The 26894-nt window shown below is 42.8% G+C and overlaps 1 protein-coding gene across 2 annotated transcripts in view; it reads left to right on the top strand.

Moving 5' to 3' along the window:
• The window catches only part of amz2 (archaelysin family metallopeptidase 2), a 111051-nt gene that overhangs the window by 8223 nt on the left and 75934 nt on the right, over nt 1-26894 (top strand). For both annotated transcript variants that reach the window (XM_078571083.1, XM_078571082.1), the window contains exons 3-6: nt 13423-13596; nt 19374-19502; nt 21055-21218; nt 25246-25422. In XM_078571083.1, coding sequence (XP_078427209.1) covers nt 13423-13596; nt 19374-19502; nt 21055-21218; nt 25246-25422 — 644 coding nt within the window. The remainder of the gene's footprint in view (nt 1-13422; nt 13597-19373; nt 19503-21054; nt 21219-25245; nt 25423-26894) is intronic.

Raw genomic sequence — 26894 nt, forward strand, 5'->3', positions numbered from 1 at the left:
GGCATTGTCCTTTTGAAGATAGCAAAGAATGTATGTTTGTTCTATACAAAAGGTAAACGGGGGCTGACTGGATGTGGTTCGAGGCTATCAGAAGGTGTTAAATGGCCTTCCTCATTTCTTGATCTAGTCATCCCGTGTCCCTGCCCGTGTATGTCTCCCATTTCCTAATTGCAAATTTACAGCTGAGCCCTTTGTACAAGTTTTTAGCTTTCATGTAAGGCTGTGATTGTCTGTGTATGCTTTGGCACCCTAGCTGCTGGTCCTGGCTGGCATTTTAAAATCAATCCAAATTTTCTGCATTTTCACCCTTATCAACCTTCTCTGTTACCTCCTCAAAAAAAACTACAAGTTAGTTAAATGTGATTTCCCCCTAATGAACCCATGCTGGCTTTTCTTAATTATTCTGCACTTGTGTAAGTGACTATTGATTTTGCCCCGAACTATAGTTTCCAGAAATTTCCCTACCGCTGAAGTCAAACTGACTGATCTGTAGTTGCCAGATTTATCTTGCACCCCTCTTTGAACAAGGGTGAAACATTCGCCATTCTTCAGTCCTCTGGCACCACCTCTGAGTTTGAGGAAGACTGGAAGGTTATCACTAGTGCCTCTGCAATTTCCCCCTCACTTCTGTCAGTACCCTTAGATGCATCTCATCTGATTCTTGTCCCTTATCTATTTTCAGTAAAGATAGCCTTTCTAACACGACCGCCTTTTCAATTGTAAATTCTTCTTTTAGTCTCTCATATTTCTTGCTAGTTTTCTCTCATATTACTATTTGTCACTCTTTCATTTTTTTTTAGTTATTCTTTGCTGGTTTCTAAAATTTTACCAACCGTCTGGCCACCACTAATCTTTTACAGCATTGTACAATTTGTTTTCAATATAATACCACCCTTAACTTCCTTAACTAGCCAGGGTTGGCACATTCTTCTTGGAGAGTCTTTCTTTTTCAATGGAATATATATTTTAGGAGATGTTTCATAATTCTTAACAAATGTCTGCCACTGCTTCTCTACCCCCTTTTTTAACCTAGTTTTCCATTCTACTTTAGCCACTCTGTCTTCATACCCATGTAATTGCCCTTATTTAAGTTTAAGACACTAGTTTCAGACCAAAATGTCTCACCCTCAAAATGAATATTAAATTTTATCATGTTATGATCACTGTTACCTAGAGAATTCTTTACTTATTAGTTAAACCTATCTCATTACACATTACCGGTTCTAAAATAGCCTGTTCCCTTGGTTGGTTCCAGAATGTATTATTCTAACAAACTGTCCTGACATACACAATGAACTCATCCTCCAAGTTATCTTTGCTAATTCGATTCGTCTAATCTATATTAAAATCTCCCACAGTTATTGCCAGTATCTTTCTTACCAGCCCCATTATTTCTTGATTTACACTCTGTCCTACGGTGTAGCTAGTGTCAAGGGGCTTATAAACCACTCCCACCAGTGACTTCTTTTCTTTGCTGTTTCTTATCTCCACCCAAACAGTTTCTACACTTTGATCCTTTATACAAAGATCATTTCCCACTACTGTCCTGATCTCATCCTTTATTAACAGATACCCCACCTCCTCTTCCATTCTTCCTTGTGAATTGTCAAATACCCTTGAATATTCAGGTCCCTTTAGTGGTTGCTTTGCAACCATGTCTCTGTAATGATCATTATATCATACTCATTTATTTGCTATTAATTCATCCATCTTGTTATGAATGCTGCATGCATTCAGATAAAGCGACTTTAATTTGTTCTTTTTTGGAATTTTGACCTTTTTTGCGTATGCACTCCCATGTTCTGTCCCTTCCTGTCACAATGGTTATCATTATCTGTGTCGCTATCCTGCAATATTGCCTTGTCCTTTCTCCTTAACTTTCCAAATCTCCCCTGAAGCCTCTCTCCATGCTCCTCCACAGTGTTTAGCTTATAGCCCCCTGTGCAGCCCTAGTTATGCGTTTGGTCAGTATACTGGATCCAGTGCAGTTCAGGTGAAAGCCATCTCAACAGTATAGCTCCGACTTTCCCCAGTCCTGGTGCCAGTGTTCCATGAATCAAAACCCATTTCTCCCACAGCAATCTTTCAGCCAAGCATTCAATTCTCTGATCTTAATTATGCTATGTCAATTTGCTTGTGGTTCAGGTAGTAATCCAGAGTCTATTAGGTTTGTGGGTCTGCTTTTTTAATTTAGTCCCTAGCTGCTCATTCTCCCTTAGCAGAGCCTTAGTCTTACCTATGTCGTCGGTACCCATGTAGATAATGTCGACTGGATGCTTCCCCTCCCACTCCAAGTTTCTCTCCAGCACTGAAAAGATGTCCTTAACCCTGGCACTGGACAGGCAACACAGCCTTCAGGACTTTCACTCTTGGCTGCAGAGAGCATTTACACTCTCTGGCCAGTGGTGGCACTCTAGCACCTCAATTTTCCATTTTCCAGCTCCTCAGTTTATATGCAGAAAAAATACAATTTCATGCATTGGGACTGAAGTGTAACAAATATAACACTTTGTCCAAGAAGAGAGATAAAGATAATTCGAATGGCTAGGGACCCATGTTGTCCAATATATTAGCAACATGTGGCTAATAATGTGGCTAATTGCATTTCTTCTGGCATTGGGCATGTAATCTCAGTACTCAAATTTGTGCAGAGTATGCCTATGTGCTTTAACCTTTTTGTGCATTTGTTGGTGAAATAATTTGCGAAAAGGAAACTTCTTTTTAGATCATAAGTGCTTTATTTGGTTATTGAATGGTGGTAGATGTTACGTAAATATATGCATGCAAAGTATTTTTGTTTGTATTTTGTGTGCATGATATTTTCTACTAAAATTAGTGCATGTGACTAAAGCAGTCAGTGTAACCAGCACTTCCAAAGGTTAATTAGTTTCTCAGTTGTGGTAAACTCTTAAAATTCATTCTTATTTCTTAAAAGTGCTGAGCGTTTAAAAACCCATTGTAAATGAAGGGCAGTCAATGGTATTTATTTAAGGCCAGTTGTACTCGATAAATTTAACAATTTTTTTTTAATGTTGACTGAATTCATAAAGGGATTGCAGTCAATAATGTTCAAAATGCATGTAATAAAGTGTCTCTCAAGAGACTTGTTTAGAAAAAATAAGTATGGTTAAGAGGAAAATAATGTCGCATGAATAGAAAGTTGGTTGATGGAGTGGAAGCAAAGAGTTGGGTAAATGGATGTTGTTTGGATTGGCGAATGGTCCAAAGTGATGGACTGCAAGGTCAATGTTGGGTCTACTTTTGCACCTGATATATCTACATGATTGGATTTGGGTGGAGGGAGCATAATCTTTAAACTTGTTGACGAAACAAAACCTGGAGATTTGGCATATAGTAAGAAAGAACTTCAGGGAGACATAGATTAGTGCAATGTGCAGACAGATGACAAGCGCAATTATTGTGGAAAAGTGATTGGTTATACATTTTGGGAGAGCAGTTAAAGAATTGGATTTCACATCTTGTGGAAAGATACTGAAGGTTGTAGATGCACAGAAGCACCTATGGGTTCAAAGACATAATTCACCAAAAACATGTTTTTTTTTCCTTTTGGTTTTCTCTGTCGTTTCTTTCTTACTTCCTTTACTTCGGACTTGATGGCAGCTTTCAGGATCCTGCCATTTATACCTCCTCTGGACACATGATTTGTTTCTTTATTTGTCCCTTTACTACTCTCTTTGGCTTTGCACCATGAAACTTTTTGCTACTTAACCTCCTTGGTCCTTCACCCTGTTGCCTCTGTCTTTGAGTACAATTGATGTACAGATAAACAAGTCTTACTACTGGTAGTTCGTTTTAAGTCGACTTTATTATATCACACAGATTTACTCAAAAGCGCTTTACCAAAATAACTCTAAAAGCTTCCACAGTTTGGAATGTAATGATACCCATTCAAGGAGAGGTGATCAGTCTCTGGCTTGGCAGTAGATCTTGTCGCTAAGTCCCTGACTCAGGGTCCACTTTGCGAGGGTTATTCCTGCAGGTCTTCGCTGTCGATGTCTCCGAAGTTCCTTCTTTTATACAGTTGCACGCAGCATTGAGAACGTTCTTAATCACATACTCATGTGAGTCGTGGTCATCCGTTTACTTAGCGATAAGTGTAAAACAGGTTACATCTGTTTCATTGTTCCTTGTGATTAAGTTAGTTTCTCATTTGTGTTGATTCATCCAGTGGAAGGGGGGGTACCTTCTGTTCCCTGCAATCAACTGCCCCTTCCCCTTTTGCTGATAGCGCACATTCCATTTCTGCGCACTGCTTCTACGTTGACATCCTTTACCATCATGCTCCATGAATGCTGCAGCCTGCTTAGCCTTTCCAGCTACAGTTGCCCCTTTGACCCATTGGAAGGGTACCGCAAATGGATCACTTATATACACCTTCTCTGAATAGGCAGTACCATCACCCTCCAAACCGTGCATGGTACATGGATGGTTTACAACAGTTACATGGTTCACGGCTATTTATTTATAGACCAGACATTTTCATTAATCAATTGCTCCCTTTTCCCCACACACAATTCCATATCTAACTTCCTTCCATTTCAATTTTCCACCGTTTGAGCATTAGTACAACATACGTTAAGTATATCAAAGTACAAAATATCAAGATTACAGCAACATGAGAAACAATTCTTATCGATGGATGAATCTATACATTCGTCCCCAAATATCATCCCACCAATTACCCTCCTTAATATTGCCAATATCCTTAGCTATTCCTGCGGTATTTTGTTCAACTTCTAGGTAGGTTGCAAAGGTTTTAGTTAACTCCTCCTCTATTCTCGTCAAATGTTCAGGCAATAACTTGATTTCTGTCAAATAGTTTTCCTCATAATTTTTAAGTTTCCCTTTTATTTCTTCCGTTACATTCACATCAACTTCTTGTCTTTTATGAATGTCTAGTAACTCTATCTTCCCTATCCTAGTTTGTACTTCCGGTTGCAAACAGAAGGTGGCCCCATTAATTGGGCATCTTAGGTGCCCATATTGAAATATTGTTTCTTTGGTGGTCACACAGTACACTCCTCTGCCCATGTATCCTATTCGGGTGGTACTACCTATTGTTCTTCTCGCTTCCAAAGTGCAATTCACCTTTCCCTATGCTTTAAATCCACAAAGGGCTTGCTCATTCGGATATATCGGGTAAGGACAAATTATTGTTTTGTCTGTTCCCTCGCACCTAAATAACTCTGATCCCTGATCTCTGATCTCTGATTCATTTCTATTGCATAGGCTTGTGTTGCTTCTTGTTCTATCCATACCCCATCTATGATGACACCTATATTGCCCACGGTGAAGACTCGCTTCCCTATCGTGTTTTTCGACAATACAGGAATTCCCAGCACCATTCCTATTGCACTTTCACTACTTCCCTTGCAATCTTCATCAAACCACACTTTAGTCGTCAGGTTAGGATTAGATTCTCTGTTCGTTAAATTCTGCAATTGTTCATTACTTATCCATGATGGGACGCCTCCTTTATTAACTTGTTCCAAATTTTCTCTTAACTGTTCTACCATCCAATTTTTGTAACTACCACAATGAGTTCTGTTTTGTCCCCTACTGCTGATGTTCTCTTGTCTCATTATTAATTGGTTTATCGCCTTAGCATATCCTTCTAGTACTTTAACTTTTCTGATCAGCCTGCGAACTTGTCCTCTGAGTTTCATTTAACCTTTCCAATATCCCTTTCACTAGCCCAGTCAGCATTCTTAATTTAGTATCCAAATTTACTAAGTCAAGGGTGTTTACAGTTGACATCCCGACACCAAAGGCTGATAGGTTGGTCTCTATTAGGCCTTGTCTCTTTCTGCTATGTTCCCTTGTCCCGTCAAATTCTTGACCTATTTCTTGGCCCAATAGTATTTTAATCAATGACAGAAACGGTTTCCTTTCAGTATCCGGACACCAGTTGGGCAGTTGGATAGCACTAATATTTAACACCACTGGTATTAATTCATGATGTACATTATCATACAGCCTCTGCTCTGTTGCTCTTAACACAACACTACTGTCAGGTCCTGGAACAAGATCCGGGCATGACAATGGCTTTACAGGGGTTGTGGTGAAGACTGTTGTCGTAGTTGGTGCTATGATAGTCGTTGTTGTTGTCGGGGTGGGGTGTGGGTGTTGTAGGACCGTATCTAATAGCCCACCTTACAACCTTGTCCGTGCAGCTCAAGACATATCCTCTCCCTACTTGACCCTTTACTTGCCGCTCTAGTCTGCATTCTACCATACTGGTCCTTTAACCATTTTACACGGCCCAGGTGGTGTTGGCTTCAAGTTTACTGTTGTACTGTTGCACACAACACCCTTTTCCTTGTCTTTCACACTTGTAACTATATGTCAAAGTGAAACCCGGTTTAGAGTCCTTTGTCAGGGAATGCAATCTGCAGTTCACTTCTTCCTGTCCTGTTGCTCTTGTTTTGAGAATCGTTTCCAAAATTACTAGAAGACACATCACTCCTTTCTGGATCATAGTGGGTGTTGACTTCAATTATTTAATTTGAAAGATAATCAAGGTAACATCTCTTATTTACAGCTCTCATATTCTGATTAGTTATAATTTATCAATATCCAACCAATTTGGCCAAGGTCAATTTCCTCATTTAGGTGACTTAGGCGCCTATTGCCTCGCAAGCGAGTCCAGATCGGGGAGATCTGCCTTCTTCTCCTTTGACCCGGGCCTGGGGGCGATGGAGGTGGTGACTGTTGTTGGGGTCCCAGTGCCGGCGCGTTCCGCGCAGCTTGCCCTCTGTGATGGTGTGGGAGGGATAGGAGCTGGAGGCAAATTAATCATCACACGATGTTGATGATTAATTTGCTTGCCAAATAGCTTCAATTGATTCACATGATACCATCCTGTTTTGCTGGTGTCCAGCAAAACCTTGTATACTGATGGGCTTGCATTATCCACTATGGAGTGGGGGCCAACATACTTAGGGGATAAAAACTTACCTGGCTGATAAACCTGAAGCATAACTCTCTGTCCTATATCATATTCAACAGGCTTCACCTTGCTGTCGAAATATGCCTTAATACTTTTCTTCTTCTGCCACATTTTGACTGCGGCGGCTGTTTGCGCAGCCTGGACATTACCTAATATCTGTTGTATGGCCTTCTCATGACTGAGAGCCGTTAGTTCAGGTTCTGAAAGGTCAAGGATGGTTTCAGTTCCTCTCATGGGACGTCCTGTCATCAGGACATGAGGGGTAAAACCTGTTGAGCTCGATACCGTTTTGCATACCAACATTCAGACAAAGGGTAGGACCATATTCCAGGTGGAATTGTTCTGTTGGACAGTTTTCCGGATCATGTCTTTCAGGGTTCTGTTCATCCTCTCTACTATACCACTAGCTTGTGGATAGTAAGCTATATGGAATTTCTGATTTATTCCCAATAAGGCCATTACATTTTGCAATACCTGGGCGATAAAATGGGTGCCCTGGTCAGACTCAATACTATGTGGGAGTCCCCATCTGGTGAATACGTGCTGCACCAGTATGTCGGCAGTTAATTTAGCTGTGTTAGTCCTAGTGGGAAATGCTTTGACCCACTTACTAAAGGTGTCAGTGATTACCAGGATGTATTTATATCCCCCCATGCAGGGTGGCAGAGGGCCGACATAATCTACTTGTAGGTTTGTCCAGGGTCCATTTACTGGTCAGGTGTGTCTAAGTTCTCCTTCGTTAGCATAGTGCCTGGGTTATTTTGGGCACACACCAAACAATTTTCCACATAATGCTTCACATCCCTGTCTATGTTGGGCCACCAACACAAGCTTTTAATTCGCTCGGTGGTTGTCTCTATCCCCTGGTGTCCCTGGATATCATGACATTGGTATATTACTTGATTGCGGTCTTGGATTGGTACCACGTATCGTCCGTCATTAAGGATGAGCCCATCCTTAATTTGTATCTTAGCTTTCCACTTGTTATACGTTGCAGGGCATGCTCCGTCTCGGATTTGTTTTAGGTCATTATCTGTACTTTGGGCCTCTACAAGGTCCTCAATCTTAGTCTGTTGATCGTGACTGCACTTACTTGCTCACCTATTGGGGGTTGCCACGGTTTTCCTTCTCGGGCACCTAGTTTTGCCAATTCGTCTGCTCGTACTTTCCCAGCAGGGGAAAATTTATGGTGAGCTTTCACTTTGACTTTACCATACTCTTGTCCTTGGGCTGTTTGGAAAATGTGTTTCAAGAGGAGCACAGATGGCAAAGGTTTACCATCCGCTGACACAAAACCTCTCACTTCCCATAAGGGCAAGAAATCAGTTAAACTGCTGCATACGTAAATGCTGTCCAAATATATATCTACTGGTGGGGGGATATTTTCAGGGTGGCTAACCACATACGCTACTGCTGCCAACTCTGCAGTCTGAGCACTCATTTTAGCTGGCAGTTTTAGAGCTATCTCTGCTAGCGGGGTACCTTGGTAGTCTTCTGCATAGATGCCACATCTTGTTTTCCTAACTCCGTCCTCTACCACGGAGGATCCATCAACAAAGATCTTCAGGGTCTGACTAGTAATATCTTCCCAAAGCCCTGGCTTCTCCCATTTTTTGTTTTGGTATAAATGGTCCCTTGGGATCATTTGCTGTCAATACCTGACACTCATGTGGTTCACCGCTATAGCTGAGATTGTCAGCGAGAAAAGTAGGTGCTTTGATTCGCCTGACTGCGATATCGCGACCTTGCAACCTCAGAGTCCATCGGGCTATACGATTTTGGCTAACGGTACCGTCCTTGATTCGTCCGTCCAGCAACAACTGGATGGGTGTATGCTCCGTGAGGACCGTTAAGGGGCTCAGGCCAATTATGTACGCGAAATGTTGTACTGCCCAAAAGACCGCCAGAAGGTGTCGCTCACGGACAGAAAACCCTTGTTCTACAGGGGTTAGGAGCTGGGATGCATACGCAACTGGTCCGAGTCTCCCGTGGCGCTCCTGCAAGAGGACTGCCGAGATGGTAGAGTCCGTTGCAGCAACCTCCAGAGCAAAGGGGAGTGCTGGGTCTGATACCTGCAAAGCCGGAACCTTGGCCAGGGCTTGTTTTAATCCTAGAATGGCCTGAGTGGTTGTTCCGTCCACAGCCATGGGGCATCTTTCTTTAGAAGGCCTGACAGTGGGGCGGCTTTGGTGACAAAACCATGAATATGGTTCTGGCAATATCCCACTAATCCTAAAAAGGATCTGAGGGATTTCACATCCCTGGGGAGGGGTAATTGTAATATTGCTTCAATGCATTTAGCCTCAATTTCTCGCTTACCATAGGTAACCATACTTCCTAAGTATGTAACTTGGGATTTCATAACCTGGGTCTTTTTAGGATTAACTTTAAGCCCCAAAGAGGTAAGGAGGGCTAATAATTCACTGAGGAGCTGCAAATGTTCCTCCTTAGTATCTGTCTGGAGGAGGAGATCGTCAACATACTGAATTATACATTCGAGTCGGGAAAAACCAGTGAACCCCTGAGCTAATCTTTGATGGAAGATTGAGGGAGAGTTATGAAACCCTTGAGGTAGACAGGTCCAAGTGTATTGTTGACTTTGAAATGTAAAAGTGAATTTGTATTGACACTCCGTTTGCAAAGGAATGGATCAAAAACCATTACTAATATCCAGAACGGTAAAATATCGGGCTTGTGGAGCTTGTTTCATCATAGTCCCAGGGCTGGTCACCACTGTAGGCACGGTCAGCGGGATAGCCTTATTTAACTCTCGGCAGTCGATCGTTAGTCGCCAAGAGCCATCTGGCGTCCTAACTGGCCAGATTGGTGAGTTGTTTGTTGATGTCACAGGGTGCAACGCTCCCTATTGTAACAGACTTGTTATTACCTTTGGAATTTCACTCTCTGCTTGTTTGGGGAACCCGTATTGTTTCTGTTGTTTTGGATCGGGGCTGTCCATGACCACCTCACCGATCATTCGACCGCAGTCGTGTTAATGGGTTGCAAAGGTGGATATATACTTGCCAATAAGTTCTTGTACCTCGGGATCCTCAGACATGTCTGTAGGTTTAACCCAAAGTTCCCCGACTGTACTAATTCTCTCACGGTACGCCTCGGTGGGGACTCTGCTACTTCGCCCATTTGCCAAATGCAGCAATTTACTGGATCAAATGACAAATTACGCTTTCTCATCAGGTCAGAGCCAAGAATGTCCTCTGTGTTAGGATGCAAATTTACCAATACAGCCGAGTGATAACAAACCAAATCTCCAATTCTGAACTCTAGCAGGCTAGTTTCTAAACCCTCCTGTGAGTGGCCTGTGAAGCCACTCAAAATGATCGTTCCTTTAGTGCGCCATGAAAAATCTATTCCTCTGGATGTGTTAGGGGTGGTGCAGGAGACTCCAGTGTCCCATAAAGATTCGGCGGGGTGGTCTCCTACCTCACCTTCCACTAGGGGTCATCCCACACCATCCCACTTGGCGCTACACACCCATACTGGAGAGGCCTGACACCATCAAGTGCTCGGATCCTTGTCTGGACACCGAGGGTACAGATCGGCTCCTGGGTTGGCCGAACCTTCTTCAGAGATTGTGTACATCGGGCTCCTCCCTTGGGGTCCTTCTAGGGGTATGGCCTGGCTCTGTCTCGGGTCCCTTCCTGTCTCTGACTCCCTTGCATAGTGTCCGACCTGGCCACAATTATAACACTGTGCCTGACTGTTCAGATCCCTTTGCCCTCTGTCTTGGTTCTGATCCTGACCATGGCCCCTCCCTGTGGTTATCAGATACGGAGGTGGGGGCCCCTGGGGAGAGGGTCCCCCCCCGCTGCCCTGACCCCATCCCTCATTTCTCCATACTGGACTCTGACCCAAACTTCTCACCGGGGTTCATTCGCCCCTCCTTGATCGTTTTTACTTTACCATTCTCTTGGACTTCCTTCTCCCAGGCTTGTGCCATACGCCTCAATACCCAAGCTTCTGTGTGTGTGGCATCAGTAGGGTCAAAGTTTGTTTACTACCCTTGGTAGAGTGTGATACCAAAGTTCGGGTCCATCGGGTAGTATTCGGGGCCTGTAGATTTTGCCTATTTAATCCCGGTCCAAAAACCCCATCAAAGTGTGTCCACAGACAGTTGGCAAAGGACGTCAGTTGTTGCCCCTTCCTTTGCCTACACTTGGTTAAACCTTCAACCAGATCTCCTTTATTACTTCCTACAGCCATCAACATTGCATCCGTCATCTGCTGAAGGGTCGCCCCACCCCCCCAGTGTTCTGAGGATCTGGTGGCTCAGGGAGTACCGCAGCGCTCAGACACATTAACGAGCTTCTGCTCTTCCACATCATCTAGGCCATGTAAGGCCCTTTGTTGATGGACACGTTGGAAAAATTCATGTGGATCATCTCCGTCCTGAAACGGAGTGATCCTTTTAGCGATCTCTGCCAGTTGGGCCACGGTAAAGGGTGTACTATAAGTTATCGGCCCCTGGGCAGCTGCAGCTGGATCTCTTCATTCTGTATTAACTGGGTTCATGGGGGGCAGTTTCTGGGGGCGCCGAAGGTATTTTACCCTCGGTCCAGGGAGGAGGAGGGTCCCACTCCCAGGGGCTGTCTCCCTCCCTTTCCCCATATTTCTGGGCAGCTTCTTCTAAACTACCCCAATCCACATCATCATCTCCCTCAGTGATTCCGTCTAGCTCTGTAGCTCGGAACGCACACATCATACTTTTCCGAATGGAAAGTTGCGATTTTAATTTGTCAATTTCGCACTGACATTTGGCATGATCGGTGTTACCATGTCCATCCTCCCTGCCGGACTTGTGTGGGACTTTCACAGCCGCCTGCAAGTTATTACGTTTATCGGTCATCTCTACCACTGCCTGACGGGCGGTATCACGTTCTCTGGTTGCCAGATCCCTTTCCTGATGTGCCTTTTCATACTGTGTCTGGAACTGATTCAGATGTACCAGATACGTCTGATTTTTTTGTTTCTCATCCACTACTTTCTTTTGTAATTCACGTATGGCCTGCCTTGCAATTTCTAATTCTTGCATTAGTGCCTTTTTTCTTGCATTAATGCCCTTCTCTCTATTTCCCCGTTCCACAAATCTCTCATACAACTGGCTATCGCTGTAGCCTTACTGAGCTCAGAGGCGCGTTTTGCCTGTCCTTTTCTAGCCTCTTCCCAGTGCTCCTATCCAGCGGGCCCCGGACCCTCCAATGCCTTATCGGCATATTCGACCCATTTGGGCCATTTGTGGTTTAGGTACTCCCGGAGTACCTTCCCCCATTCTGGCATTTTACTGGCCATTTTCCCTGCGTTTGTCCGCTATGTTCGTGGTTCGAGGACGGTAGTGACTTTAAGGCGATCACTTAACCGGCCCACCCAGGGACTCCAAAATGTTGACTCTGTCTTTGAGTACAATTGACGTACAGACAAACAAGTCTTACTACCGGTAGTTTGTTTTAAGTCGACTTTATTATATCACACAGATTTACTCAAAAGCGCTTTACCAAAATAACTCTAAAAACTTCCACAGTTTGGAATGTAATGATACTACCCATTCAAGGAGAGGTGATCAGTCTCTGGCTTGGCAGTAGATCTTGTCGCTGAGTCCCTGACTCAGGGTCCACTTTGCGAGGGTTATTCCTGCAGGTCTTCGCTGTCGATGTCTCCGAAGTTCCTTCTTTTATACAGTTGCACGCAGCATTGAGAACGTTCTTAATCACATACTCATGTGAGTCGTGGTCATCCGTTTACTTAGCGATAAGTGTAAAACAGGTTACATCTGTTACATTGTTCCTTGTGATTAAGTTAGTTTCTCATTTGTGTTGATTCATCCAGTGGAAGGGGGGGTACCTTCTGTTCCCTGCAATCAACTGCCCCTTCCCCTTTTGCTGATAGCGCACATTCCATTTCTGCGCACTGCTTCTACGTTGACATCCTTTACCATCATGCTCCATGAATGCTGCAGCTTGCTTAGCCTTTCCAGCTAAAACCCCATCACAGACTTCTTTTTCCTTCACACACACACACACACACACACACACACACCCGCCCCCCCACCGCCCTTCACTTGCTGAAACCTGTTAGATTTCCGACTTTTCCCTGTTCTGATGAAAGGTTACAGACCTGAAATGTCAACTCTGTTTCTGTCCCCACAGATGCTGCTAGACCTACTGAGTATTTCCAGGATTTTCTGTTTTGATTTCAGATTTCCAGCTTCCTCTGTATTTTGCTTTTGTTTTACAAGATCTTACCAGTCAACTGTCAGGCATATTATTTTTGGCTTTGAGACATGCCTGATGAGGTCTTTTGTGAATAATTTTATGAATGGTTTCTGATGAGGCATTTTTATAACAAAATCGGCCCTCGATGTTTTTAGCTATTAACTTAAAATTTCCAAAACATTCAAACTCTGGATTTACTATTTCTGTTGCATTTTCTGTTTTCAGGTTCATTTGGCGTTTCAGAGGCAACTACTGAGACATACATACACTGGTTAAAGGAATACTGTGAAGCGTTTTTCTATGGTCTGAAGATCAAATTCTTGGATCCCGTTTCAGTATCCCAAATCGGTTGTGTGTTCCGTATCAATACATATTCACATAATCTGCAGATATATTCAGGTACTGCTCCACAGTAAAACTGTTCTCAAGTATTTTGTTCAAAGCGGTGCATGCATTAAATATTACTTGTTAGTTATCACAGTGTATCTACCATTAACAATAAATCAGGTTAAATACAAGAAGAAATGTATGGAGCCACCATGTGACTTTGTGCTTCCCTGCGGCTAGCATGCAGACAGATGGAATTTGTTGGATTGAGGTTTTCAAAGTGTGTGTGTGTTTATATAAAATTTACACAAAATAATATATTATTTTAAGAAAAAGTATTAATAATTTGTTGTAAATTTTATTAGGTTCCTCCATCTTCTAAGACTATTCGGGTAACGTATCAACCCTTAGATTAGGGCAAGTCAGTTTCCAGAAATTTACTGCTTGCTGATAATTGAGAGAGGCTTCAGACAATTATCCCTTATATCTCTGATTTCTCTTAAGATAATTGGTCACAATTGCATTGCATGAATGTATTCTGATATTGAATCATCTTAATAGTAAAGTCTCTTAACTATAGAATTTTGAGAGAGAAGTGGTGTTATGCTACAGCTATCATGGTGTGGTGCAGGCTTGATGAACTGGTTTGCCTTTTCTGGCTCATCAATTTCATATGTTTTTATGTCAAAAGTGCAATATTAAAATTGTGACAGAACTGAACTTTAGAACCCGGGCAATAATGTTGAGTGAAAACTGCAAATTGGAGTTGGAGTGAACCATGTGACATAGGTAGGAAATGGAGTAAGAAGAGTGGGATAAAAGGCACAGTCTCAATCTTTTTTTATTTGTTCAGGGGTTGTGAGCATTGCTGGCAAAGCCATCATTTATTGTCTGTTCTTAATTCCCTTGAGATGGTGGTGTGAACTGCCTTCCGTGGTCTGTGTGGTATAGGTAAACCCACATTGCTGTTAGATGTGAGCTCCTGGATTTTGACCCAGTGATGATGAGAGAATGATGATATATTTCCAAGTCTCCTTGGTGTGTGACTTGGAGGGAACTTGCACGTGGTGCCTTCTGCCCTTATTCTTCTAGGCAGTAGCGGTCCCAGGTTTGGAAATTGCTGTTGAAGAAACCTTGGCGATTTGCTGCAGTGCATTTTGTAGAGGGTACACCTGTAGCCATGGTGCCCTGGAGGTGGAGGAAGTGAATGTTTAATGTGGTGTATTGGGTGCCAATCAAGCATGCTGTTTTGTCCTTGATGGTGTTGAGCTTCTTGAGTGTTGTTAGAGTGGCACTGATCCAGGCAGGTGGAGAAGAGCATTACATCACACTCCTGACTTATGCCTCATATATGCTGGAAAGGCTGTGGGGAGTTAGGAGATGAGTCATCCTCTGCAGAATCGCCAACTTCTGATCCGCCCTTCTAGCCACATTATTTATGCAACTGGTCCAGTTAAGTTTCTGGTCAGTGATGATCCCCGGGATGTTGATGCAGGGGATTTGGCAATGGTAATGCCTTGAATGTTAAGAGAAGATACTTGGGCTGTCTTGTTGGTGATGGTCATTGCCTGGCACTTGAATGACTTGAATGTTAATTGCCACTTATCAGCTGAAGCCTGAATGTTGTCCGGGCATGTCTTGCTGCATGTGGGCATGGACTGCTCCATTATATGTGAAATTGCAAATGGAACTGAACACTGTACAACCATCTTTGAACATCCCCACTTCTGACCTGGTTAGTGGTAACCCCCCAGGGTGCTGATAGTGGGGGATTCAATGATGGTAATGCCATTGAATGTCATGAGGAGATGGTAAGATTCTCTCTTGTTGGAGATGGTCATTGCCTGGCACTTGTGTGGCATGAATGTTACTTGTCGCTTATCAGCCCAAGCCTGAATGTTTTCCAGGTGCTGCTGCACATTGGCATGGAGTGCTTTAGTATCTGAGGAGCTGTGAATAGTACTGAACGTTGTGCAATCATCAGCGAACATCCCCAATTGTGACCTTATGATGGTGGGGATGTCAGTGAGGAGGTGACTGAAGATGGCTGGGCATAGAACATTTGAGGAATTCCTGATATCTTGGGGCTGAGATGATTGACCTTGAACAACCACAATCATCTTCCTTTATCCTACTTACAATTTAAGTCACTGGGGTGCTTTTGCCTTGATTCCCATTTTAATAGGGCTCCATGATGCCATTCAGATGTTGCTTTGATGTCAAGAGCAGCCACTCTCACCTCATCTCTGGAATTCTTTTGTTCATGTTTTTAAAAATTTATTCTTTCATGGGAAGTGGGCATCACTGGCAAGGCCAGCATTTGTTGTCCATCCCTCATCGCCCTTGAGAACATACATACAAACATATGAACAGACGAATTAAGAGCAGGAGTAGGCCACTTGGCCTTTCAAACCTGCTATGCCATTCAGTAAGATCATGGCGGATCTGATTGTAACCTCAACCCCACATTCTTGCTATCCCTGATAACCTTTCACCCCCTTGTTAATCAAGAATCTATCTAGCTTTCCAAACACTCGCGACCCTCTGAGAAAAAAACCTCTCCTCACCTCTGTCTTAAATGAGCAATCCCTTATTTATAATCAGTGACTCCTAGTTCTCGATTCTCCCACAAAAGGAAACATCCTCTCCATGTGCACCCTGTCAAGACCCCTCACGATCTTAAAGGTTTCAATTAAGTTGCCTCTTACTCTTCTAAACTCCAGTGGATACAAGCCTAACCTGTCCAACCTTTCCTCATAAGACAACATACCCATTCCTGGTATTAGTCTGGTAAACCTTCTCTGAACTGCTTCTAATGCATTACATTCATCCTTAAGGAGACCAATACTGTACACAGTACTCCAGATGTGGTCTCACCAGTGCCCAGTACAACTGAAACATAACCTCCCTACATTTGTAATCAATTTCCCTAACAATAAACGATAATATTCTATTAGTTTTCCTAATTACTTGCTCTACCTACATACTAGCCCTTTGTGATTCTTGCACTAGGATACTCAGATCCCTCTGAATCTCAGAGCTCTGCAATCTCTCACCATTTAGATAATATGCTTCTTTTTTATTCTTTCTGCCAAAATGGACAATTATACTTTTTCCCACATTATACTCCATTTGCCAGATCTTTGCCCACTTACTTAACCTATCTATGTCCCTTTGTCACCTCCTTACGTCCTCTTCACAATTTACTTTCCGACCTATCTTTGTGTTGGTGATGAGCTGCTGTCTTGAACTGCCGCAGTCCATCTGGTTCAGATACACCTACAATGCTGTTAGGAAGGGAGTTCCAGGATTTTGATCCCTTGACAGTGAAGGAACTGCGATATATTTCCAAGTCAGGATGGTGTATGGCTTAGAGGGGAATGTGCAGGTGGTGGTGTTCCTATGTATCTGCTGCCCTTGTCGTTCTTGCTGGTACGTGTCGTCTGTTTGGAAGGAACTGTCAAAGGAGCCTTGGTGAGTTGCTGCAGTGCATTTTGGAAACAGTACACCCTGCTGTCACTGTGCATCGGTGGTGGAGGGAATGAATGTTAAAAGTGGTGGTTGGGATGCTGATCAAGTGAGCTGCTTTGTGCTGGATGGTGTCGAGCTTCTTGAGTGTTGGTGGAGCTGCATTCATCTAGGCAAGTGGAGAGTATCCCATCACACTCCTGACATGTGCCTTGAAGATGGTGGATGGGCTTTGGGGAGACAGGAAGTGAGTTACTCCTCTCAGAATTCCCAGCCACTGACCTGTTTTTGTAACCACAGTATTTCTATGGCTGGTCCATAGGGGAGATGATTAGATCCCTTCTTGTTGGAGATGGTCATTGCCTGGCACTTGTGTGGCATGAATGTTACTTGCCACTTATCAGGCCAAGCCTGAATGTTGCCCAGATCTTGCTGCACATTGGCACGAACTGCTTTAGTATCTGAGGAGTTGTGAAGGCACTGAACATTGTGCAATCATTAGCAAACATCCCCACTCCTGACATTATGATGGAAGAAAGGTCATTGAAGCAGCTGAAAATGGTTGAGCCTAGGACACTACTCTGAGGAACTTCTGCAGCAATGCCCTAGGTTAAGATAATTGGCCTCCAACAACCACAGCCATCTGCTAGGTATGATCCAACCAGTGGAGAATTGTCCCCCTGATTACCATTGACTTCAATTTTGCCAGGGCTCCTTGATGCCACATTCGGTCAAATGCTGTCTTCGTGTCAAGAGCAGTCACTCTCACCATCCCTGTTGTCTGTGTTTGGACCAAGGCAGTAATGCGGTCATGAGCCAGGTTATTCTGGTGGAATCCAAACAGCATCAGTGAGCAGGGCACTGCTGTGTAGGTGCTTCTTGATAGCACTGTTGATGACACCTTCCATCACTTTGATGATATTGCTGAAAAGAGAGACACGTTGAAGCTTTTCATCTTGCACTCATCAGGACACTTTGCAAGATCAAAAAAGCTGCATCATGTTGGATTTCATCGCAAGAATAGGAAAACAAAGATTTGGAACTGCAATTATTGTGTACTGACTACTCATCTAAATATATTTGGAATATCATGTTCAGTTTTAGGCAGGTTTTGGCTTAGCAAGTATATGCAGTTCTTTGTAAATTATTCCTGGGGAAAAGGCTGAAAAAAGAAAGGGGAAAACATTTTATACTCTGAGAAGAGAGTGCTGATTGGTTGGCAAGTGGATCTGATTGGTAGAGGCATGACCATGGATAATGCAGCAGTGACGGCGACTGACAGTTAACTGCCAAGCATTGTTTGAAATTTAAAGCAGGCAACTTGACCCTGATTGGCCATTGTATTGCCCTGAGGAATGAGTTAGCGAATGGCTGTCACTTATTTTGTTTAGCTGAAACAGGCGCAATGTGTATACGTGTTCTTTCTGACTGTAAAGAACGGGGCCCTGTGTATTAATATATGTAGTATCCAGTCCATGCAAATGCATCAAACTGTGAGCCTGACTGACAATTTTAAATTGGCTGTTGGCATAATTTTTAGGTGATAATGATTGGAGTGTACTGATGGGGTGGTAATTGGCCAGATTAGACTTATCCTACTTTTTTGTCAATAAGCCATACCTGGGCAATTTTGTCGGCTAATGCCAGTGTTGTAGTGCACTGGAACAGCCTGGCTAGAGGCATGGTTAGTTCAAGACCATGATTCTTTAGTGGGGTGTTGCTGAGACCCCAGCTTTTCATCTTATTGTAAATGACCTGGATTTGGGAATAAAGGGCATATATCCAAGTTTACAGATGAATCTAAAATATGATATATGGTTGGTTGTGAAAAAGAAAGCAGAAAATTGCAAAATAGTAAATAGATCAGGTGTCAAGCAGATTCAATTTAATAAACATAACTTTGGATTTAGGAATTGTATATGGGAGTGAAATCATGAATGAGGAAGCATCAGGATTGATGGAGAAACATAATAGTTTTGGAGTGTAGGTTCAGAAGTAATTAAAACCTAGCTCATCAGTGATCAAAAAAGTGCTCATCTAAATATATTTGGAATATTATGTTCAGTTTTAGGCAGGCTTTGGCTTAGCAAGTATATGCAGTTCTTTGTAAATTATTCCTGGGGAAAAGGCTGAAAATGTTATCTTCTACACTTCTATATCATCACTTTGTGCCTGAAATTAAGTGAGGTTAGAATTGTTTTGTCCCTTGTGTTGTTCTATTTTATTGGAGAAGTAACTGAAGATTTGTCAATGTGAACTGAACATTTGTTTTCTTTGGTTAAGCTTGTGCATAAGTTTCGAGATGTAGTATATCCAGTTTTGAATATTGTTGGTAGTATGCATGTTCAAGCTTGTAATTGGAATTTCTTGCTTTTGTTTAGGTAGTATTCTTAAGTACCTGAAGAAGAAAAAGCCTAAAGATGCTTTCTGTATTGTTGGAATTACAATGATTGACCTTTATCCAGAAGATTCCTGGAATTTTGTGTTTGGACAGGCATCTCTTACAGAAGGTAAAGAAATGCAAGATGTGCATTCCCCTCCCATGCCCCTTTTGTTTTCATTAACACTTAAATGTTTTTAGTGACTGTTGTACCTTTCTGCAAAAGAGGTTCATTTATATAATCATCAGCTTTTGTGTTTTTTAACAACCTATCCAAGCCGCACACAACATTTACAGTACATAAGTATATTTTCGTCTCTCATCCTTATGGGTCCTCTGAATAAGTCATGACGGAGTCATAACAAAGCAACTGAAGTGCTATTAATAAAGAGCTCAGTTGTGGAAAAATGGCTACATTTATACTGGGCATTGATGAGTGACACCTGGAGTGCTGTCTTTAGTTTTGGCCTCCTTACCTAAGGAAGGACAGAGTTGCCCTACAGGAAGTGCGGCAAAGGTTCACTAGACTGGTTTGTGTGATGAGAGAATTGTCCTTTGAGGAGAGATTGAGTAAACTAGGCCTATTTTCCCTGGAGTTTAGAAGAATGAGAGGCTTGACAGGGTGGATGCTGTTTTCCCCAGCTGAGGAATCTAAAACAGAATCATAGTCTCAGAAGAAGGGTTTGGCTATTAAGGACTGAAATGAGAAATTTATGCACTCAAAGGGTTGTGAATCTTTGGAATTCTCTACCCCAGAGACCTGTGGCAACTCAGTCATTGAGTATATTCAAGACCAAGATATATAGATTTTTCAGTACCAGGAGAATTAAGGGAAATGGGGTAGTGTGGAAAGGTGGAGTTGGCGTAGAAGATCAGTCATGATCTTGTTGAAGGTGGAGCAGGCTCAAAGAATCAAATGTCTTACTCCAGCTCCTATTCCTTACACAAGGTGTTGGTAGAAATAGCTGATTTGCTGGTGAGGTATGAAGCAATTGGAGATGTGTTCTCTTAGTTGGAGCACAGAGGGCTGACCCTTGAGAGTTGCCTCAGAAATTGTAATATTGCAGGTTTAAATTGGAAGGAAGAAGAGTTTTGCTGAAAGCCTGAGCCTGATAATCAGCCTACTGTTTTCTAGCAGAGGGCTGGCAGTGCTGTCTGTTTTATTTTCATGAATGATGCTACCAAATCAATAGCTTTAGCATGTTCCCACAGATGACTGGTTGACATTAATGTTGTTTACCTCAGTTATATCTGGCTCTCTGCTGATTAGGTGGCTAAGTTAAGAAATGGAGCTCTTTTTTAAGTGAGGTACTTTCCACCAATTTGAATGAAATTGGAAAGTGAACCAAATTCCGGCCAGCAGTTGAATATAGCTCTAATCAACTGCAACATTCAGTTCTGTTCACTACAGCTGGGAATTGTGACATTTTTGTTGCTATGTAGAAAGTTAAACATTTTATTTGATCCTCTGAATGTCTTGAGTATTTTTCAATATTTAGACACCTAAATTAGGAGCATTTCTTGCTTTGGAAGTGAAGTGCAACTTATTGAGTGCTACCTTGGAATCTTTATGTTGTTTTGTTTTCAATATGAGTTAGCTGGTTGTAGATATTTTGATTTACTTGTGTAGGGCAATAGAACAAAATACTGAAGTATGATGGTCGGTTATGTATCTTTTATAGGGATGGGTGTTTTTAGCTTTGCTCGATATGATGATGATTTTTACACGATGAACTACAAAGGAAAGCTGAAGAGAAAGAAACATCTGGCTCCAGATGATTATTCAGTCTTTGATGGATACTACACACCACCTATTACAAGCAAGCTGCTGCTAAGATCATGCAAGGTGAGTCTGTTTGCAGAACTGAAAATGCTGTATTTGGAAATAGTTGCTTTAAATAACAGTGGAGGTATGCTTTGCAGACTTCATGTCAGCTTGGCTCAGTTGGGCACACCCTTATCTCTTGAGTCAGATAGTTGTACGTTGAAGCCTTAATATAGGCCAGTGAAGTCCAATATATCAGCCACATGTGGCTAATTGCGAATCCACAAGCAGGTAATTGCATTTCTGCTTAGTAAATAAAAAATGAGGTAATACATATTGTCAGTGGCCATGTTCTCTCAGTGCTCATATTCGCACATCATGTGCATATGCCCTTCAACCTTCTTTGTTGTATGTGCTTTCTTGGCCACTGCAAAGGAAATCTGCATTCAACCACCTTCTGGGTGGAGAGCCTGGGAAAGTCTTGTTGTACATCAATATTCTCTGCAATTACTCTGGCAGCAATGATTGCAAGAAACAATCCAGTATCAGGGAGCATAGATCTGCAGCATGGATAAAAGATGTGAAAATGCTGTCCCTTCGTTTCTCTTCTCTGAGAATGGCAGGAGAAAGCCATTTAGCCTCAGCAAGTAGGCATGTCTTTGTTGAGGCTGTTAGTAGCCAAAGTGAGGTCTCAAGGACCTAGATTCAGTGCTGGAAAAGGTTTAATGACCTCATGAGGTCTGGCAATGTGAGTGCCCTGCAACTCTATATAGGCAGCCATCACTCTCTCACCTCCCCAGCATCCTCCTGCACAACACTCCTTTGATCAACATACTTTGCTGTCACACACTTTCCTTTTCTGTTCAACTTCCTCCTCAAATCTCTGTCTCAAGGAACAAGACTAACCCTCCCTTGCAACATTTTGCCCTCTTGCTCTCATTCTTCACAGTGGCCCTCCTTAAATGTTTACCTTCCATCCTCAGCAGTTAACCACTCATACTCCTAGCTCCTTGCCGTTTTCCGTTGAAGCAAAAGAGAGCTCACAATTCCAGGGAGAGGAAGAGAACTGGGGGTGGGCCTGTGGCCATTGCCACCCCCACGGTGTAGGAGGAGGAAGCACTGGAGATCAGCAGGGTGGCACCAGTATAGGTCGTTCCCAGTGTGGTGGCCCAGGGACTTGGTGACGGCATTAGATATAGCTGCCATATGGCACTTAACTCAGTCATGTTAAATCAATGTTGCCAACAGCATTAAATGTCATGATCTGCATTATGCTAATTTGAAACCCGTTTCACCTAGGTTTCAGCACCAACACATCTTTCATCTCCTACAGCTGCGTTGCTGGTGCTGGCTGAGGAGATGAGGCTGAAGATTCTTTGAGGAGGTACTGTCTCATGCCTCCTGCGCACCCTCCACCAGTACAGATACACACACCTCAGTTGGTCCAGCTTCTCAGATAGATAGGGTGGCAGAGGGTTAGGAGCACATCACATGGAGCAGGTGCTGGATATAGGGGCAGCAAAGGAGAGTCACTGTCAGTGTGGAGAACATCAAGCTCTGCTCAGCTGGACATAGATGATAAGCCCCTGAGTTCATATCATACTTGTGGAACAGGAATAAGAAATATGTGTTCACCTGTCAGAATTTCCAGAGGCAGTGCACAACCGTGCACGGAAACTGGAGGAGTCCGTCTCTAGCATGAGTGCCATGATGTCTCAGGCATTTCCGCTGGTGACCACCTCCATTGCAATAGTGTGATGCGGTGGGCCACCAAGTGCACCAAATAACCTGCATACCATGGCTGCCAGTTTACACAGCATCTATCAGAACATGGCCTTGGTGGCTGAACGCCACATTCACATGCAAGGAGTGCAAACCAAGTGCTCTCCTGCTCTTGGTTAGCAATGAAATGCAGGTGGACTCTGAGAGGGAAGATGACATAAGGTCAGTTGGCAGTCAACGTTCTTCTCAAAGTATCTCAACTAGCCCACTCTTGCCCTCCATACACCCCCCCCCCCATCCCCCTGCCCCTTAGAGCCACATAGACATCGGGACAGGACACAGCTTAACTCTGCCCCTGCACAAGTGCAGCTGGGGTAATCTTTGGCAAGGCCCTTACAGGCTCCAAATCTCAGAGGATTTCCGCCATGGATATCTCATGTCAAAGTAGGAGAGTGCGTAGGATGCTGCTAGCTCTGCTAAAGTCATAGGCATAGCACCACATAGAAATAATAAAAAGCATATGAGGAAAAGGTTTCAGTTGCACAAAGGTAATTATTTGGGTGCTTATTACATTGTTACATGCTGTTTATTTGAATGAAAGAATGAGTTTATCTGAACTACTCATTTTCACATGGGTTGTGATGATGCAAGCACACTTTGCAAGTGAAGCACACCCAGATGAGGCCATCGCAGGCTTCTCTGGTAGGCAGGTCTGTGGCCGGAGGTGCAACAGCATATCTGGATACTCCTCTTCCTCCTCTGAGGGTTCTGGGCACTCTCCACATTTCTCTGGCACCAGCTCCAGTCTTCTTTGCAGGCACAACAGACCTCCCAATCGTGGACATTCTCTCTGGGGCATATTGAAGGGCACCTATAGATCAGACAAGGCAATAGAACCTCATTTTGAGCTAATCAGTGGCTTGCCTGGTGGTAATATGGCTCCTGTGGTATGTCTCCTATGCCTCTGTGGTGAGGTTCCTCAGTGGGGTGAGGTATTACTTGCCCCATAAAAACCAAACTCTGAGGCTGGCTGGTGGAGAGAACTTCGCAACTTGAGACTGCTGAAAGATGAATGAGTCCTGGCAGCTCCCTGGATTCTTGGCACACATCTGCATTATCCTCTTGGGGTTGGTCATCTGCACATTCAGGGAGTGAAAGCCCTTCCAATTTGCAAATATGCTTGGCTATTCTGATAACGTCTTCATTGCCACATGGGTGCAGTCTATGATGCCTCGGACCTGCAAAATTCCTGCGAGGGAAGCAAAGCATTCATCCATCTCAAAGTTAATAAATTGGAAGCCCTTGCAAGCAAGGTATCAGTGACCTGGCTGATGCAGTTATGGGCTGCATATTGCGAGATCCTACACAAGTCTGTGGTCAACAGCATAGCTGGCCACCTGCTCCTTGTGGGCGAAGATCTTGTTGCAAGAGGCTGTCATGAGTGGCCGAGTCTTCTGAAACACTGCTGTTCAAAGAGGTTGAGGAAGCTAAGTCCTTGGCGTATAGTCTCTGTGCTGAGGACATCACCTCCTTTGTGGACCTGTGTCCATCTTTTTATTTACAATTCTTATAGAGACCGATAACTTTTTAAAAAGTGATATGAGTTTTCCAGTAACCAGGGTCAGGAACTTCGGGAAATTTGCTTATTTTCTCCTCCCTTTGTTAGAAATGTTGAAGCAAATGTTATTGTTCCTCACATGATCTTGGCTGAGATGGTTTATATTGCTCAGCTGTTTACTGGGTAGATTCTCATCCATGGGAGGAATAAGTAAGCTTATTCTTAATCATCGAAGAACTTCTGTGTTCTCAGTCAAATTAAAATTTTGATTTAATTACTTGAAAACACCTGGAAAAGTTTGTGTTGAGGGAAGTTTGATTGCTGTTTCTCATTATCTTCGCTGTGCTGCTCACATTCTTTCATGTATATTTCGGATAACATTATATTGAGGCCCCTATTTAGATTGATTTAAACAATTCTATGGCAGTATTCAAAGAACGTGGGAGTTCTCCTGATATTCTGGCCAAATTTACCCTTCGACTGATGCCACCAAAAATAGACAAATCTCTACAACCATGAGTTCAGAAGCAGATGAAATTTTTAAAAAAATGCAATCTCTGAGTGATATCACTGCATCAGAAATATCACATTCTGCATTAACTTTTTAGAGAATAGAAAATGGATTGAGGGCATGCTGGATTGGGGCCTGTTAAAGTGGAGAGATACAGCTTTCAAAAAAGACTGAAGATAGTTCATTTTTTCGTATTTAATAATGGATAGCTGTACATGGCATTGCTCCATTAAATTTTTTAAAAATTGATTCTTTAATAAATTTCTTTTCAAGTTGTTATGTCATTTTCTGCTGAATAAAATTTGCTATATTTTCAGACTTTAACTCATGAAATTGGACACATTTTCGGCATGCATCACTGCCAGTGGTTACAATGTGTAATGCAAGGTTCCAACCATTTAGAGGAGTCTGACCGACGGCCAATTGATCTTTGCCCTATTTGCCTAAGAAAACTGCAGTGTGCCATTAACTTTGACATTAAGGAGAGATATAAGGTAGTGTAAAAATTACTTATTTTTCTCTATGAAGTATTATGCAAGGTTGTAAATAGAAAATGAAGAATATGTTGTTTTATTGTGAGAATTACACTATTAATATGATTGAATAGTACTTATAGTGGCTTTCTTCAGAATATTTCCTAATGGATAGAGCAATGCTTCCCAAACTTTTTCCAATTGTGACCCCCATTTTACTGCCTTGGGCATCGTGTGACTCCAAGGTGAAAATTTGGGGGGGGAGTACGAGAGTTGTTGAGTGGGAGAGGGAAGGAATTGAGTGTGCCCTAACTCCCACTTCACCTCCCCCATTTCATCTTCCTTCACCCCACTCTCCGAAATTAGTCCAGAAATCTGTCCAAGCTTCACAGCCGTCATTGCTGCCTCATCGCTAGCCCAAAATCTCATCTCGATATCCCGCTGGCAGCTGTGATCACAATTTGGGAAGCCTTGGGATAGAGGTTCAAGGCAGTTATGATCTTTTGAACTGAAAATGTCAAAAATGAATTGATATTCGTCGTTTGGTGATGAAATTCACTAAATGTGTCTCTGAACGTGAATGACATGTCTTCTCACAAGTTATATAACTATTTTAATTCTACCAGCAGATTTGGTAATTTTAGTTCTTACAGTGAGGATAAATTTTAATAGATTAGCTTTTAAAATCAGCTATTCAAAACAAAGGCAAATAGAACAGCAATTAAAAACAGAAAATTCTGGAAGTACTCAGCAGGTCAGGAAGCATCTGTGGAGAGAGAAACAGTTAACATTTCTGTTTGATGACCTTTCATCTGAACTGAGAAAGATTAGAAACAGAATAGGTTTTGAGCAAGGAGTGGGTGGGACAGGGACAAAAGGAAGATCTTTGATAGGGCAGAAGACAAGAGAGATTAATTGAAAGAAGTGTTAGTCTTACAGGACAAAAAGGAATGGTGATGGGACAGGAAAAGAAACAAAGAAACAGAAGATGTGCCTAGAGCAGGGGTGCTGAAAGCAAAGATAAGAGGAAAAACTGAAACATCTAAAGAAAAGGAATCAAAATGGGAGTAGAAGATTATGGCCTGAAATTGTTGGACTCAGTGTTGAGTCCGGAAGGTTGTTAAGTGCCTAATCTAAAGATGAGGTGTTGTTCCTTGAGGTTACATTGTGCTGGACTGGAACAGCAGGCCAAGGACGGAGATGTTGGCATGAGAGTAACGTGCAGAATTAAAATGACAGACCACCAGAAGCTCAGAGTCGTGCTTGTGGACTGAACAGAGGTTTTTTGCAAAGCACTCATCCAGTCTGTGTTTGGCCTCCCTAGTGTAAAGGAGACCACATTGCGAGCAGCGAATACAGTATACTAGATTGAAAGAAGTAAATGTAAATCACTGCTTCATCTGGAAAAAGTGCTTGGGGGCCTGTGTTGAGAGGAGAGAGGAAGTACACCTGCCCTTTTACATCTGTATTTGCATGAAAAGGTGTTGTGGGAA

This window comes from Cetorhinus maximus, chromosome 24 (assembly GCF_964194155.1).
Source record: "Cetorhinus maximus chromosome 24, sCetMax3.hap1.1, whole genome shotgun sequence".
NCBI classification, from domain to species: domain Eukaryota; kingdom Metazoa; phylum Chordata; class Chondrichthyes; order Lamniformes; family Cetorhinidae; genus Cetorhinus; species Cetorhinus maximus.